The sequence below is a fragment of the Stegodyphus dumicola genome, chromosome X1, assembly GCF_044657685.1.
Source record: "Stegodyphus dumicola isolate Sdum_Otavi_A_Nest chromosome X1, ASM4465768v1".
Lineage (NCBI taxonomy): Eukaryota > Metazoa > Arthropoda > Arachnida > Araneae > Eresidae > Stegodyphus > Stegodyphus dumicola.
In genome coordinates this window covers 245,678,984-245,695,538 of record NC_140780.1, presented here as the reverse complement: position 1 = coordinate 245,695,538, position 16,555 = coordinate 245,678,984, and the positions used below count along the sequence as shown (strand labels likewise).

General features: G+C 32.7%; 1 protein-coding gene across 2 annotated transcripts in view; it reads right to left on the bottom strand.

The window, feature by feature from the left end:
• LOC118195288 (glutamate rich 3-like) overlaps positions 1-16,555 on the bottom strand; it is a 97,978-nt gene that overhangs the window by 26,048 nt on the left and 55,375 nt on the right. The window contains exons 8-9 of one of the 2 annotated variants that reach the window (XM_085807382.1): positions 2,464-2,609; positions 698-744 (exon numbers count right to left, since the gene is read on the bottom strand). In XM_085807382.1, the coding sequence (XP_085663508.1) occupies positions 698-744; positions 2,464-2,609 (193 nt within the window). The remainder of the gene's footprint in view (positions 1-697; positions 745-2,463; positions 2,610-16,555) is intronic. The other variant, XM_085807383.1, reaches the window with a different exon arrangement.

The window sequence follows — 16,555 nt, the reverse complement described above, 5'->3', positions numbered from 1 at the left end:
GAATAATTCCACACCTACTGATAGTAACATAATTTGATGCATATCAAATTAAAAAGGAAATCTCTGAGTTTTAGAATCCTTAATGGCATGCTCTTTGAATCCATACATGTGGGAAACAAATTGTAGTTCATCTGATGGTGATGTTTTAGTTAGCCTACTAGATCATTAGGTGTTACAGCACATACCTTTGTCTATGCGGATATGTTAAAAAATATTTATATTTGTGAGACCTTTTTCGCACAAGCCATTACCTCAATAATCTTCACTTTTATTGATATGAAGAGGGTAACGAACGATATGTTCAAGCAAATACATTAAGATCTTTTTTTTATCATTTTGATGTTATCTTTGTAACTAAAGCCACAGAAATATCTATAAAACTTCAAAAATTGTTTCTTAAAGTACTGCTAGCTGGTCTGTGTAAAAACAAAAAATATAGCCATTTGATGTTGGGTGAAGCAATGAGAATAACCTTTTATAAGCAAAAAGCTTTGATCATTCAATGAATTAAAAGTGTAATGAAAAAAGATATTTAAGTAATTATTGTTTTTACAATTTTACAAACATAATAAAATATTTGAAGAAAAATTTAAAATAATGTAGCAAAGATTAATAAATTATAAATTATAATTTTTCCACTATGTATAAATATATTTCTCTGCTCATAGAAAGTAATAGATAAAGCAAATTGTCTTACCTCAGTGCTTGCACCCCTGTTTTCATTTGCAGCATTTTTTGCCTCAGCTAAAAAAAAAAATTTAAAAAAAAAAAAAAAAAAAATACTGAAAGTAAATTTAAAAGTTTTAAAAGTTTAATAGCCTGAAAATGTACGATAAAATGTGCCAGATATTATTTTTCTAATAAAAAAAACTAGATGAAGCTGTAATGCTCATGTATTCAACATTATAAAACAATCTTAATAGTTTTAGCAATATATTTACCGTAATCAGGTTAATATAATTCATTATTACATGAAAGGAAATTGACGAGTGTGGGAGTTTGGTTTACTTGATTATGGCAAAGCACATAAGGGCTATCTGCCTAAGGAGAGGATGCCTTCGTGGAGGATTTCCTAAGGGGAACTGGCTTGTATCCACATAAAACCACAAAAATGTCCATGCAACCAGCCCTTTCACCTAGAATGAAACCCTGGTGAAACCTGTATACAGTGACTTTACTGTTCCGCTGCTGGTGCCAAAAATACAAAGAAAATAAAATTCCTCACAAACCTAATTCGATTCCAGAAGAATAAAGCTTTAGATGAAATTAAGCAACATCCAGTAATTTTGTCCCCACAAACCACAGAAAAATCTCAAATGAAAATTCAAACTTAACAGGTATCTGTTAATAATACCTTCACCCATTTTGCAAGCTCAGCAAACAATGCCCTCAAAGACGAAATTTTTTACTTAAGAATGAGTATTTTCTCATGAATGTATCTCCTATGATTTTCAGATTACACTATGGATTACATATACACATGAATACATATACAGTCAAAAGTCTTTAATCCGGACTCCTCGGGACTTCGGCGATTCCGAATTATAGATCATCAGTTTAAATCTGGTAAAATGGCATGCAGAAATTATAAAATTAAAAATATGAAACCGTAAGTTATGAAATAAAGAATGATTATGATCTAAAGGGTATCAAAATTTACAAAAAAGAAAAAAAGCTTAATATTATTTGTTTACTTTATTAAACATTTCTTTAAACGCGCGCATGCTTAAAGCATACATTACGCATAGCCGAAATTAGAAAATTGCAACCAGAAAACTATTTGATGTGTATTCGTGATATTTATAATGAATTTGATTTAAATCATATCAAAGACAGAGTATATCAAGATGAAATACTACATTTAGTAATGCACTATAAGTCGAATAAAATACAAACATCTGCCTTGAAGATAAGGATAGTGCTGACAGATCAACTTCCAGTTCATTGCGCGCCGCGTCGTTCCCCTCCCCCGCAGAGCAGCGTGAAATTGATAAACAGATTTCGAAATGGTTAGAGAAACAAAGGATATACCTTTATCCATTTTTTGCAGCAATTCCACTTTTTGTTTGATGGACATCAAAACATGCTTTTGCTTTGTAGATCCTTTGGCAGTATCCAGCATCGGAAATTCTATTTGACATAATCGAAAGTTCAAGCTCACTGTTATAAAATTGCTCTAACAGTCTGCAAAAAATAATAAGCCGAATCCAATTCGAAGATTAAGGAACAACGCAATCTGCAACATTAACTGAAACAGATAATTAGATAATTTTAGCTTAGCTTATATCGCCCGTTATGCATTAAATGCGCATGCGTAAACGCTCATCCGCATGCGTCAACGCATAATGCGTTGACGCATGTGCAGAAAGTTTGTAGCTTTCAGGTCCGGATTATAGATCATTCCGGATTATGGGCGTCCGGATTAAAGACTTTTGGCTATATATGAATTAAAGCGAAACTTACATATATCAGTGGTTTCTCCCTTACCTGGCTCACTGGAAGAAGGTCTATCATTTACATGAATGACATCTCTAGATAATGCATTTTCTTCAGAATCCTCTTTCGTTTTTGTAATGGTATTACATAACTCAAATTCATGATATTGACACCTGTATAATGAATAATTTTTTTATTTCCAAGTATTTATTATATGAAAATACACATGCCAAAATGAAACTAAAGAACAAACATTAATTGTAAGCAATACATATACATTTATAAATTTCTCTTTTTACAACGCATCATATAGTGGATAGTGGTGGCTGACTGCTAGCCCAAAACAAAGGTGTTGGCTTTCATCTGCATAAGGCTTAGTTGTATGTGTGTCACTTCTACTTTCATGGAGGTGAAATAGTAAGCTTCCCCTCAGGGCATAATTTTTAAAATTAGAAGTGCTGGACTCTTATGCTAGGGCTTCAGGAATAGTGAATAAAAAATTAATATAAATAAAATAATAAATAAGGAGAAATTATAGTTAAATTAAATATAAAAAAAGATATACTATTAATTTAAATGAAATAAATTGTAAGTGGATAAATGTACTTTAAAAATTAATGATGAATGCTAACATAATTTTGTTTTATAAAACAATGTGTATTTTTGGTAGTTAGATAATTTATGGCACTTTATCTTGGGAGTAAATCCTTAAGGAATAAAGCATGCTTATTTTATAAGCTATCTTATAAAAGTTCGAGGCTAATTATTTCATATTTACATTCTTGAGGAAGAAACAATAAAAGCCATCTGTCTCATAAATTTGTTCCCATAGAAATGAAATCTAGGATACAACTACCAGTGATCAAAACTATAAAGACTACATGAACACTGATAGACCATAGGCCACATGAGTTTCTGATATGCTTGTTTCTTTCTTAAACTTAAGAAATTTTTTTAAAAAAATTTCAAATAATCATTATATACTCATGACTAAAGTTACCTTTATATGACCCCAAATAATGACATTCCACGAAATATCCAATTGATGTAGTCCATTCAGCATTTGATTTCAGTGCGTAAGGGGCTCAAAAGAGTTTTTTATGGCTCTGAAATATCATTCGGAAGAATCTATGAGGTGATTAATCATTGACTGCTTAGAAGTAGGACAGACAACTGTGGAGTGTAGTGAAATGTTTGAATATTTCTCTACTCTATGGAAACAATTTCAAAACGCTGGACCAGTTGTAAGGAGGTTTGGACAAGTTCATAAATGAATTGCTTCTCAAGTTCGATATCTGGTAATACCTGACTGTTGTAACAGGAAGTCTACTGGTCGGCATTTAAGTTCGCAGCTTGCAGTCACCACAGGAACTGCCGTATCACGGCAAACTGTATACAGAAAACGTAATGCAAAAGGCCTTTATGCCAGAAAGCTAAGGATATATGTTTCACTGTTTTCACAACAGAAGAGGGACTGCTTTAGCTGGTGCAAAAAACACGACACCTAGAGTGAACATGAATGGTCCTATGTTCCGCTTACCGGTAAATCGAGGTTTAGTTTATCATCTGATTCTAAACGTATCTATCACCTAATTTACAGATGAATGGAGTCAGGAACACAAAACATTGCTTTGAACATCACAGAACGTAACCATTTCGGTAATGCGGGTGTGATGGTATGGGAAAGAATAATGATCGGTGGACATATGTCCCTACACATTTTCAGCAGCAGAATTCTTTTGTGACCGGTCAGAGATATCGGGATGAGGTCTTAAAACCTTATTAAGACTTTTCAAAGGTGCATGTGGATGGTAACGCTCGCCCACAGTAAGCAAACCTCGTTGACGAATTCCTTGAAAGTGATGAAATTGAGCGAATATCGGGGTCAGCAAAATCTTCTGATCTTAACCCAAAAGCGAACTTCTGGGGCGACATAGGAAAAGTAGTTGCATGGAGATATGTTCCTCTAGAGACGTAAATGCCCTGTGTACACATATGTCACAGTAAGTCAAGGACGCTCATATTCCGAATTAAATTCGTAAATCTTAATTTTTTTGAGTTATTCTTTTCTTTTCTGAACTCTTTTTGTAACACATTATTAGCATTTTTGTTTTTTGTGCTCCAGTTTTACACTACATGCAGTGCTTTTAAATTTTTTCCCTTTGTATTTATGTGTTATGATGCTATGTATCATATCACACAAATTCATAAAATTACAACAGTTTCTTAGAAATCCCCCATTATTCGCATATATTATGTTTCAAGGCTTGCTGTGAATATACGAAATCATGGAAAACACAGATCACTCTAGCTTTGAAGCTGAACTTATTTAGATCTCTGGTGCACTTGTAAGGATGTTAAGTTTTACAAACGTTTATTTTATTTTAAAACTGTACTATCATTTCTTATTTTCCACTTCCGGCCAGAATTAAATGTGATAACTTGTTTATGCAAATTGTACTTGCTAACGCTCAAGTATTTAAGTTGTGGCTTTTTGCCAAGAGTTAGAGAGAGAGAGGGAAAGTCAGCCGCCTTGCCACTGCATTCTGTACGAGTTTTCAATCAGTTGCTGCTTGCCTGCCAGAGGTTTAATCCTCTTGATATTTAAAACGTATTGTAATTTTGGTAGTTTGTGTACTACATACGTAACCTTTTAAAAAGGCCAGTCTTAGTGTTAGGCATTTGTAAACTAATTCAAAGTTAGCTCTTTATTAAAAATTTAGTTAGTAGTTTTATATTCTTACGTTCAAGTGGTTAATCTCTGTATCCCGAAGTGCGGGAACACCTGTAAACTTATAGAGAATGAAGGGTAAAGTAAACCTTTCCTGCTTGTGTCGTCCATTCCGCACATACTTGAACATAACTTTAGTAAGTTCCCTGTTCCTATTCAGGACACAGCATATTTCCAAAGCAAGTCAAAAGACATACAAGTCCTGACACACTCAGGCCCAAATTACAATTTATCTCAAAAACTGAGACGTTTGGAGCTGTGTTACAGTGGACTTCAGCACAATTTAAGCACTAGGGCACCCTGTACAATATTCTGGGTGACGAATCCGCATATTCCAGAGGAATACTTTTGAATAATTGAATAAGTGTCCATCCACTGGCGAGGGAGGGGCAGGGAATTTCCTTCCTTTTTTACTTTCCGATTTAATTATTAATACTGTAATATATATATATATATATATATATATATATATATATATTATGGCTTAAAATGCATTTGATTCTATCATGCTATCTATACATATTGATGCAAATAATACAACACACAGGAATAGTACAGAATTTTAAATTAAAATAACCTTTTTATGCTAAAAGGTACATGGAAATGAGAAAAGTTAAACAACACAGGCAGAATACACAGAAAATAGTACAGGGTATTGCTAATTTTATTTAAACTATATAATAATATTAATGACAATGAGCTGAGTAAATTATAACAGGAGAGTTAAGAACTTGGAATTCTGATTAAATTAAACATTACAGCAGTAAATATTTATCATAACTAATTATTATAGATGTTTATTTGTTTAAAAATATATCCAGTAGATGCCACATATTATCACATAGATAAAGATATTTGTAGAATGCTAAATATGTAACTCTTCACCCATTAGCCGCTGGTGTTGCGTTGACGCAACGGTCAAAATAAATGCGTATATAAATATAACTACCTAAGATATTTTATACCAACAGATGATTTTGGGTGGGGATTATTATGAAGATTATTTTTGTAAAAATATTTGCCTTCAACAATCATTTTGTTTATAATAATTAATCTCATACTTTAAGCAAAAATTTGGACCGGGTATATCTGCCGAAAATATTTAACAAAAAAAAATCGCCGTCTTTATACGTGATCTACTTTTAGTCAAGGTCACCATGTATCAGAACATAACATCAATCAGATGTTTATATTTGCGTTGGAAAGGAAGGGAAAACAGGTGTTGCGCTGAACGCGGGAAACGGGTATCTCCCTTTGTAGTCATCCCTTTCGATGTTCTGGTTCACGTTCTGGCTGCATTTAAAAATGCCTACAACGAGGTACCTTACATTAGAAGAAGCCCTTCAAAGATCTTTTGATGAAGAAACAGATACTGATAATGTTAATAGTGACCAGAATGAAACAGATATTGTTGTTGTACCTCCAGAAATAGCAGAAGCTAGTGATGAAGAAGAAGGGAATAACCAATGTTTTAAATAATGATAACGACATTTTACCGAATGATACTGCTGGGGAAGTTGAAATTCACGTAAGAAGTAAGTTTCACCTTCTATAAGCAGTGGTAGTCATACGAAAAAGTTTAAAAAGCAGACAACTGAAAACTTGAAATGGATAAAAGACATTTACTCTCTTTTGGTTGAATAGACAAATATATACGCTCAGAAAAAAAAAATCGCCCAGAATTTATTGCACCTAAAGCCTCAGAAGATTTATTGAAATATTATTGCTTACGGGATATCATTCTTTACCTCAAAAAATGTATTGGTCTCTTGATAAGGACATTTCTGTTCCTATTGTATGAGAATCGACGTCACGTTTGCAGTACAGGAATATGAAGCAGAATTTGCATTTAGCTGACAATAGTCAAATTGACAATACTGATAAATTATATACAGTGAGACCGTATCTAAACTTACTAAATAAGAAATTCCAACAATTTGGTATATTTTCCCACGATCTAAGTATTTACGAGCAAATGATTCTTTATCGAGGCTAACCGAAGTTGATTTATGTAATAATTTAGTAGCCAATTACAGAATATGAGTTCGTGGCAAAAATTGGTGGTGGCGAATATTTACTAATTACATTGATGTAGCCTTGATAAATGCATGGAAAATATCACAACTTTCTACTACTGGAAACAAAAAATCTCTTTTAGATTTCAGACGCGAGATTGCATTATTCCTTTTGCAAATTCCTATTGATAGTGTAGAATCAGCCAGAAATAGATCAGCAACAAGAAGACATAGTAAATTCAGCATTTAGAAACCATTGCATGGAGCTGGTAGACATTTCATCGTTAAGTCCGATGATAACAAAAGACTTCGTTATAAAGAGTGCCATAGCCAGACTGTTTATAGATGCAAAGTATGTAATGTAGTTTTACATCATGATTGTAGTGAAGCTTTTCATGCTTGAATCTTTCAATTGAAATAATATGTATTTGTAAAAGAAATAAAATGTATATTTTAATATTAAGTTAATTACAAGTGTGTATTTAATTATTTAATTATGGCAAAGCTCACTAGGGCTATCTGCCTAAGGGGAAGAATGCCTTCATGGAGGACTTTCTAAGGGAAACTGGCTCGTATACACGTTACACATGGGGAAAACCACGAAAACACTACAAGTAAAGTGATTTGTAGATTTATAAAACGTTATACAACTAAATAGTAATCCAGTGCTCCACTCAAAGGAAACATCGCACGAGTACAGTCCTACTCACTAAACATCCGTAATCTTATTCCGCTGACGTTGCGCGAACACAACACTCGCTTTTTCCATAGGTAAGAAAATTTTTTTTAAATTTTCAATGTAAATTTATGTTATAAATGCTTAATTTAATATTTGTTAATATTTTCATGAGAAAAGAATCATTCCTTGTAGTTTTGGCAGTTAATGCTGAATAAGTTCAACTAAATTTTACTGTAAATATTTTATCTCTAGCTGAAAGTATCTATTATCGCTTGGGTCGATAAAATGAGTACCAAGTTCGCTTGGGGACTAAACACTGGTGGTTCTGCGACAAGCTGACCACTTGTTCAGGGCATATGCTTATGCACCCCGGGGCCCACGGTAAAGAAAGCAGATTTCGGGCACTGCAAGCCTTGGCCCATTAGGGCTGTTACGCCACTGAGTTTAGTTTGGTTTAGAAAGTATTATTAAAATCTTTTTTCAAGCAGATATATTATCTTAACCTTTTTGTTTCCAAGACGATCAGTTTATATTATTTATAATGCATTTCATTAGAATACTTGAATTTATCTTCCCTATGATTATAAAAGCAGTTTTTAAGATTCTGAATATAACTATTCCTAATTATTAGCATTAAAGTGAATAATAAAAAAAATATCATGACAAACACAAAATATTAGTAATATATGTAATTAATTTTGTTAATATTACTATTATATATTATTTCTTGTTCAAGTCATTTCAACTTAAACAAACTGATAATTTCTGGGTCACTTAAAATGATGATTTTTAAAGACTATGATTTTATCTTATGCCACTGAAAAAATCTGAGAGCTCTTAAAAAATACTAATTATTTTTATTTCCTTAAAATTTCTCAGTTCAGGTAACAGCACTGTACAACTTTGAGAATGTTCTGAGCAAAAATCTGATATTGGCTTAATGAACTAGACTTATAAGTGAAGTTAAAGAAACAAACCAGTTATATTATACAACTTGATGTAAAAATTCTGCAACACTTCATGAAAGCATGTCCTTTTATGAACCTAAATACTTTTTAAATATTAATTTAAATAATAAATTTAAAAAATAACATACCAATTTAAACATAATTTTAAAGAGAATACAAAAGATTTTTAAAGATATAACATAACAGCATTATTATAAATAGTCTAAACGAGAAAACGAAAAAGAACTGTAAAGCTAATATAAACATTTTTGTACAGTTTGTGTACAATGCAGATAATTTTTAATTTTAAAATCAGAAGTTAAAATTATAAAATATCAAACATTTTACGTTAGTCAAAGAGTTTTAAACATGTTTTAAGGCATATATATTATTATGAATACTTTATTGGAAAATCTTTATTTTTAATTACTAATGCACATGACTTGGACGTAATACTCACAAGTCTGGTCGAGGTCATTCATTGCGATTAGATGATACCAGTATGAAATTACAGCTTTAAATAACTCTGTTTCATTGCTTGGATTCTTTAAACTGATTTTCTGTTTTTATATCACACAAATACCTGTTTTCAATTGGACTGAACTCTGGTGACTGGGCAGGTCACTGCAATTATTGAATGCATTTTGAAGAAAACCAGCTGTCTACTGTTCTCACTGGCATGGAGTATTATCACCTTGAAGATATAAATACTGTTTTAAACAAGCTAATAGATGAAGGAAGAATTTTCATTTTAAGCAATATACAAAGACACATTCATTTTTCCTTCTAAAATGTGAACTCCGTCCATGTCCTAAGACTGAACTCCACACCATAACTACACAATATGCTTTACTCTTGCAACAGTATAATGTGGTTTAAATATTTCATTATGACATCATTGTATGAATGGGCTACTTTATTAGGTGTCAAAGAAAGTGCAATTTTAAAAGTCCAGATAATTTTTATCCTATTAACACATGTTTCCTTTTGCATGATTGCGCGCCTGTTTTTCAATAATGAAAGGATTTGTAGCAGGCTTATTGGATTTTAAGCTATGTTCAGTCACCAATTTGCAGCCCTGTTGGAAACATTAACTGCACAGCTAGTCTGCTACTTATATAAAAGACATTTCGCAGCTACCAAATTCGTCTTTCAGAGACAACTAATAAGACTTCAATCATTGTGCACTGTAAATTTCCTTGGCCTTCCCTTCCTGGGTGAATCTTAAAAATTTCTAGTTAAACTGAAGTTATTAAGGCATCTACTAAACATCAAATGATGACAACCAGATTTTGTAGCTTGTTGACAACAAAATTTCACATTATGCAGTGCAATAATTTTAGCATTTGTTAGCAAGTGATATTCATCAAACTAACCTAAAAGAAACTAAATATTGAAACAAAGAATTCTTAAAGTCAAAAACTTCAAAACAAGCAGTAACCGTTCTTTTATTAGAGGAAATCTGATGTCAGAGAGAGAGAGAGCTATGGTGGATTGAAAATGCAGCTAGTTTTTTATTGCTTAGTTATGGTTCTTATTAGCCATTATTTCTTTCATAACTTTTGAAATAGATATGTCATTTTAAAATTGTAAAAGGTTTCGAAAACTATATAGAATTATAGCTAAAATGATAGATGCAATTGACTAAATTTAGAAAATTAGTTAATTTTGAAAATATCATTACTATATGTTTAGAGTACATGTCTTCAAGAGGTGTTTCAGAACTTTTACACCAAGCTGTATTAGTTAAAATTATTCCACCATATGAACTTTTTATAAAATAACACATGGTGTGCAATATTGGTTCATAACTTTACTACAGTAACTTAGTTCACAAGTATCCCTTTATTTCAGAATATAATTAATTAAGATTAAACCCTTACAGTTTCTGAAAATATCACTGAAAATTTTGGGCGTTTTTTATGGTTCCATATTATGTTATATATAAAAAATATTACATTATTTCATAGAAATAATACAATTATTACCACAGTTTTATAAGCAATTTTTATGTTGTTCATGTTCAAACTAATATTTATTTGGTACCAAATGCAGGTCTAGTATTAAGATACAATAACACGACGAACAAGTATTAATTTATTTCAGCGTTATATTTTCAAAGGACTAGTTTCGATGATTTTACTGAACCATCATCGTCAGCTGCAAATGCGCAAATGAACTAGATAAGATAAGATAACATAGACAGGACTTAAGCTACTGGCGTCATCTGTTGATGAAACCAGAACTAAAACATAATATCTTTCAGGGCTGAAAGCAAAGATGGATTGGAATTAGGGTCGTTAATGCCTCTAGAAAATCCAGTTCCCTACTGGAAGATGTTTTTTGAAACCTTTTTGCAGGAGAAAAATTGAAAGTGTGATTTTCGGACGAACAATGCTGGGTAACAGAAGACTTCTGTTTCCTTTTTTTCTAACATATGCCTCATGTTCCTTAACGCAAAATTTTAAGGCTCTCTTAGTTTGACCAATGTAAATTAAACTACACTAGCAAGGAATCTTGTAAATACCCCAGGAATTCATATCCGGAATGGGGTCCTTGAGTATGGAACTCAGAATTTTATTGATGGGAGAATAAACGACCCGAAAGCTAAATTTCTGTAAAATACCTGCAACTTTATAGTTAATTGATGGAAAGAAGGGAATGGCAACATAATTTTTATAATCTCCTAAAACAAGAGTGTGCCTTTTGGTGTGCTGAGATGAGAATTTTTTAACTGCTTGAGTAATAATGTTGGATGAAAAGCCCTTGTCAATAGCTACTGCTTTTAAATAATTTAGTTCTTCATCAAGGGATAGTTTGGAGGAGCAAACTTGAAGAGCACGGAAAACTTAGGAATAAAATGAAGCTAATTTTGTTTAATCGGATGACATTATTTGAAGTGTGGTGGAAGGCAGATCGATGAAGGTTTACGGTAAACCGTAGTAATGAAGTTGAATGTGTTACGTGTGACCAGAATGTCGAGAAACGGAAGAGAATTGCAAGTCTCAAGTTCAGAAGGGAACTGAATAGCAGAATCAATGGAATTCATTGTTGAAAGAACTTGATTTAAATCATCTTTATTACCTTCAAACAGGGTAAAAGTATCGTCTACGTAGCGGAACAATACAGGGAAATTTAAAGTTTTAAACAATTTTGATTCATAATAATGCATGTAGATATCAGCCAGGATGGGACTGAGAGGGCTTTCCGTGGTTAATCCCTCAGTTTGCTTGTAATATTTATTTTGTAAAACAAAATGCGTTTGTTTGAAACAGAGTTGAATGAGGGAAATTAGCTCATCAATTTCGATGCAACATAAATGAAATTCGGGAAGTCTGGTTGCTAGATATCTTAATGCACCCTCCAGTGGAACATTGGTGAATAATGATTTTACATCAAAAGAAACCATGAGTAAATTTCTAGGAGAAATGCTTTTAACCTTTTTTACAAACTCTATTGAATTTTTTATGGTGTAAATGTTATTATCCAATAGACTTGAAAATCTAAAAACTAAGTATTTAGCTAACGGATAAGAGGCCGTGCCTAAATTTGATACAATAGGGCGGAAAAGAATATCACTTTTATGAATTTTGGGAAGAGCATATAATCTGGCACAATTCGCAACAGATGGGATAAGCGACTGTTTTAAGTTGCTTGAAAGGATTTGTCAAGTTTCATTGTGATCGCAGTTTTTATTTTTGACAGTTCCGAAGGTGAGGGATCTTTAGGGATCGGATTATATGGTCGGAGTTTAGTGACACAATCGATGTAAGTGGTCTTATCGATGACGACTATCTGGCCACCTTTGTCAGCCTTCGAAATGATAATAGCCGGGTTAGAAAGAATTTCGCGCATCATAGCTCTTTCTTTCGCGGTTAGATTTGGTTTCAAAGGTTTATTATTGAATTTCACATTATGAGCGATAAGATGCCTAATAATTTCTGTCTGAGAATCTGAAACTTTACTGAACTTAAAAGCTTTTTCGATAACCTTCCACTCGCGTTTCAAGAATTCTGTTAAACTGCAAGCTAGCTTACTTCGGTCCATCATAAAGGATACACGTCAACAGTTATTCAAAATTGAGCATGAGCTCTATAAGCGTCATCTAGAACTCGCTAATTCATATTCAAAATTCACTGCCATTGAACAAACGTCTTGGTCTAGAACGGAGAATGCAGTTAACCGTCATAAAAACACCCTTGCAGTTAAATTCGAAATACTTCTTTTACAGTCTTCCAGTTCAAGTAGTTCAAAAAATCTTCGCATTGTAAACATTAAGCCAATACTTAATATTTCTAGTGTTTATCAGAAAAACAAGGAAAAATTCTAAAATATGATTTTAACTTCTCACAAACCTCTAAACCCTCGATTCCAAAGATTTTGGCTTCTATCGAAAAAAGCTTTCAAGTTCACCACTAAAGTTTCAGATTCGCAGAAAGACAGGATTAGGCATCTTATCGCTCATAATGTGAAATTCAATAATAAATCTTTGAAACCAAATCTAAACGCGAAAGAAAGAGCTATAATGCGCGAAATTCATTCTAACCCGGATATTATCATTTCGAAGGCCGACAAAGGTGAACTTCATCGACATCTTCCATTGGTGAACTGGATTTTCTAGAGGCATTTCACATTCAAAAAAATCTTTCTGTTCTAGTTAAAGACCTTAATTCCAATCCATCTTTGCCTTCAGCCTTCAAAGAAATTATGTTTTAGTTCTGGTTTCATCAACAGATGGCGCCAGTAGCTTGACTCCTGTCTATATTATCTAAATCACTATATCTTATCTCGTTCATTTGCGCTTTTGCAGCTGAGGATGATGTTTCAGTAAAACCACCGAAACTAGTCCTGTGAAAATTTGAAAATATAACATTGATTTTTGTTGTTTGACTTCTAAATTAATGCTTAGTATGTTTGCCTGACAGGTAAAAATAGCAAGTAGTAACCTTCCCCTCTACTTTATTAAGGACTTGGAATCTTCCAGAATTTTAGTTCATTCTAGATAGCATTGAAAATTCCTTTTTTTTATGTGTGTGTGTGTGTGTATGAGAGGGCTACATAATTTTTAGTTTAATTAATTACATAATTTTAACTGAAGGTTACATAATTTTTAATGGTTTATGATGCAATATTGTGTACTATATCCAACAAGAACACTATACTTGTTTTGTTTGTTCTATTATTAGAGACAGTGGTACTGAATTTTTCTTGCGAGTTGAAGAAAGAGCTCTCCTGAAAACGATATCCTCTGGCTTGCATTGAACTTGTAACAGCTCTTTCCTAATCTCATCACTTATTATGTAAACATCGGTATGGTATTTTCCAACATATATGTCAAAACAGATGTTTTGCAAAACACCATGCTCTGATGCGATTTTGTTTTCCCGGAATACCAAGACTTCCTCAATCAAATATGGATCAGAAATCTGGAGGAAATAAAGGACTTCGAGTAATCCTTCCATTTTTTCCATATTCTACCTTACTTTACCATGTACAAAATTATCCTTGAACCACTGCACTTGCTTTATCGGTTATGAGATGCTTTGATGATGTGCACTTGATGAGACATGTACTCATCAAATGCATATGGAATATCACCAGAAGGCAGAAAAGCAACAGCTGGAATGAGACAAAGTTCTAAGAAACTTTCATCTTCGCCATACGTTTTCAGCAAGCCCTGATGCCTGAATATAGTGCCAAATACTTTGTCCTAAATGAAAAAAAGCACCCTTTAGAGGTGGAATTCGTGAATTCTTTATAAGAATTAATTGCGGCTTTTTCGAAATAACTGATAATGAAATTAGGATTCAATTCAAGGTTATGTTCAGCAGGAAAGTCATTCAAATAAATGAACATAACACTACTTTGATTTGCTGGTTATTAAAGCATGAACAAGAGGAAGCACTTTTGCATTTTCACCAATTCTAGCAGGGACATGGATGGTATATAGTTTAAAGAAAAGTTTTGGTACAGTTTTAAATGTTCCATTCATGTTCCAATAAAAGGCTTTTGTCAACAGTGCAGCTTTTTTTTTTTTTTTTTTGGTCGTGAACAAGAGTATGCATTAATTGTTAAAGGATGCATCATTTACTAGTAGAAGTTTTTCATCATCAGTAGTTCAAACAGAATATCAATATTTTCCAAAGTAGTTTGCTGTGGTGGCAAAACTTCCTTATGAACTCTTTTTATAACTTCACGTAGAATTGGTTAGTTAAAAATTGTTGTAACCATGTTTTCTCCATCAGTAATATTAAAGGGATTTATAAAATATTTTAAAACGGGCTCTAAATTCGCGAAGTCAACAGAACTAGAATTAAATTCAGTTTGCAAAAACAGACTTTTTGCCATTCTTTTTGGTATTGGGGAAATGCATTAATTATTTTCTTAAGAGATTAGAACTACACAATTCTAACACTGACTTTTAGCTATTAATAGCACTGATTAGATAAGCAACGTGATTATTCCTGCTCTGTAATTTCAAATTTAGCTCATTAAGTTTTAATGTTAAATCGGTCAAAAAAGTCAAATTTGTTGACTAGTTTTTGTCTTCCCAGCTGCTCGTAGTCTTTTCCTTGGGATGTTAGAAACTCTTCTTGTCACATTCTTGCCACTAGGTGGCGGGCATCTCTTCCTTTACTTTTGCTGTAATTAAGTTCTGAGAAGCAGTCGAGATTGGAACCGCTTTGAGGAGCGTAAAGACTCAGAGTTAAAAATGTACTGTCTTAAAATAATTATCACTTACCTTGTAAATAGTGTATATTAGCGTTTTCTTTGAATAAATAATTAAAAGACAAGATGGCCTGCTAATTGTAATAGAAACTCTTACTGGAAAACGTGATTATTAGAAGCCTGGCGTCGAGAACACTGAAGATGCAGCAGGTAAGGAATTTTACATTAATTTTATTGTAAATAGAAGAACCTGATGCAACATTTTTATGGCGCCCGAACAGAAAATGTTTAGATGTGTAATCCTTCTTTGTAAGTATTAATTTTAGAGCATTAGTTACTTTTCATATTTGTGAAAGTTGTATTTGAATTTTTGTTTGATTATTGATAAATTCTGTTTTGATTTTCCCATCTTATCGAGGTAAAATCAAAAGGTGGGAGGATGTCACATTCTTGCCACTAGGTGGCGGGCATCTCTTCCTTTACTTTTGCTGTAATTAAGTTCTGAGAAGCAGTCGAGATTGGAACCGCTTTGAGGAGCGTAAAGACTCAGAGTTAAAAATGTACTGTCTTAAAATAATTATCACTTACCTTGTAAATAGTGTATATTAGCGTTTTCTTTGAATAAATAATTAAAAGACAAGATGGCCTGCTAATTGTAATAGAAACTCTTACTGGAAAACGTGATTATTAGAAGCCTGGCGTCGAGAACACTGAAGATGCAGCAGGTAAGGAATTTTACATTAATTTTATTGTAAATAGAAGAACCTGATGCAACACTTCTATTTGTGGTAACAAATTGATAAATCGTTCAAGCATGTTTCCCTTGCTCAGCCAATGAACTTCAGTGTGCAAAAGAAGATAAATTGTATATCTTCATCATTTTCCAAAAGCAGTTAAGATAGTCTATGTTACACTTGTCTTCATTACTGAAAAAAGATCACGTTGGCGTAAAGCAATGAATTCAATATTCTTCCCTGTCATAGCTTGGGCACCGTGAATTGTTATTGAAGATAATTTCTCAATCGGTATTTTAGCCTCAATCAAAAACGGTAGCGGTAGGATTTTTAGAAACTCTTCT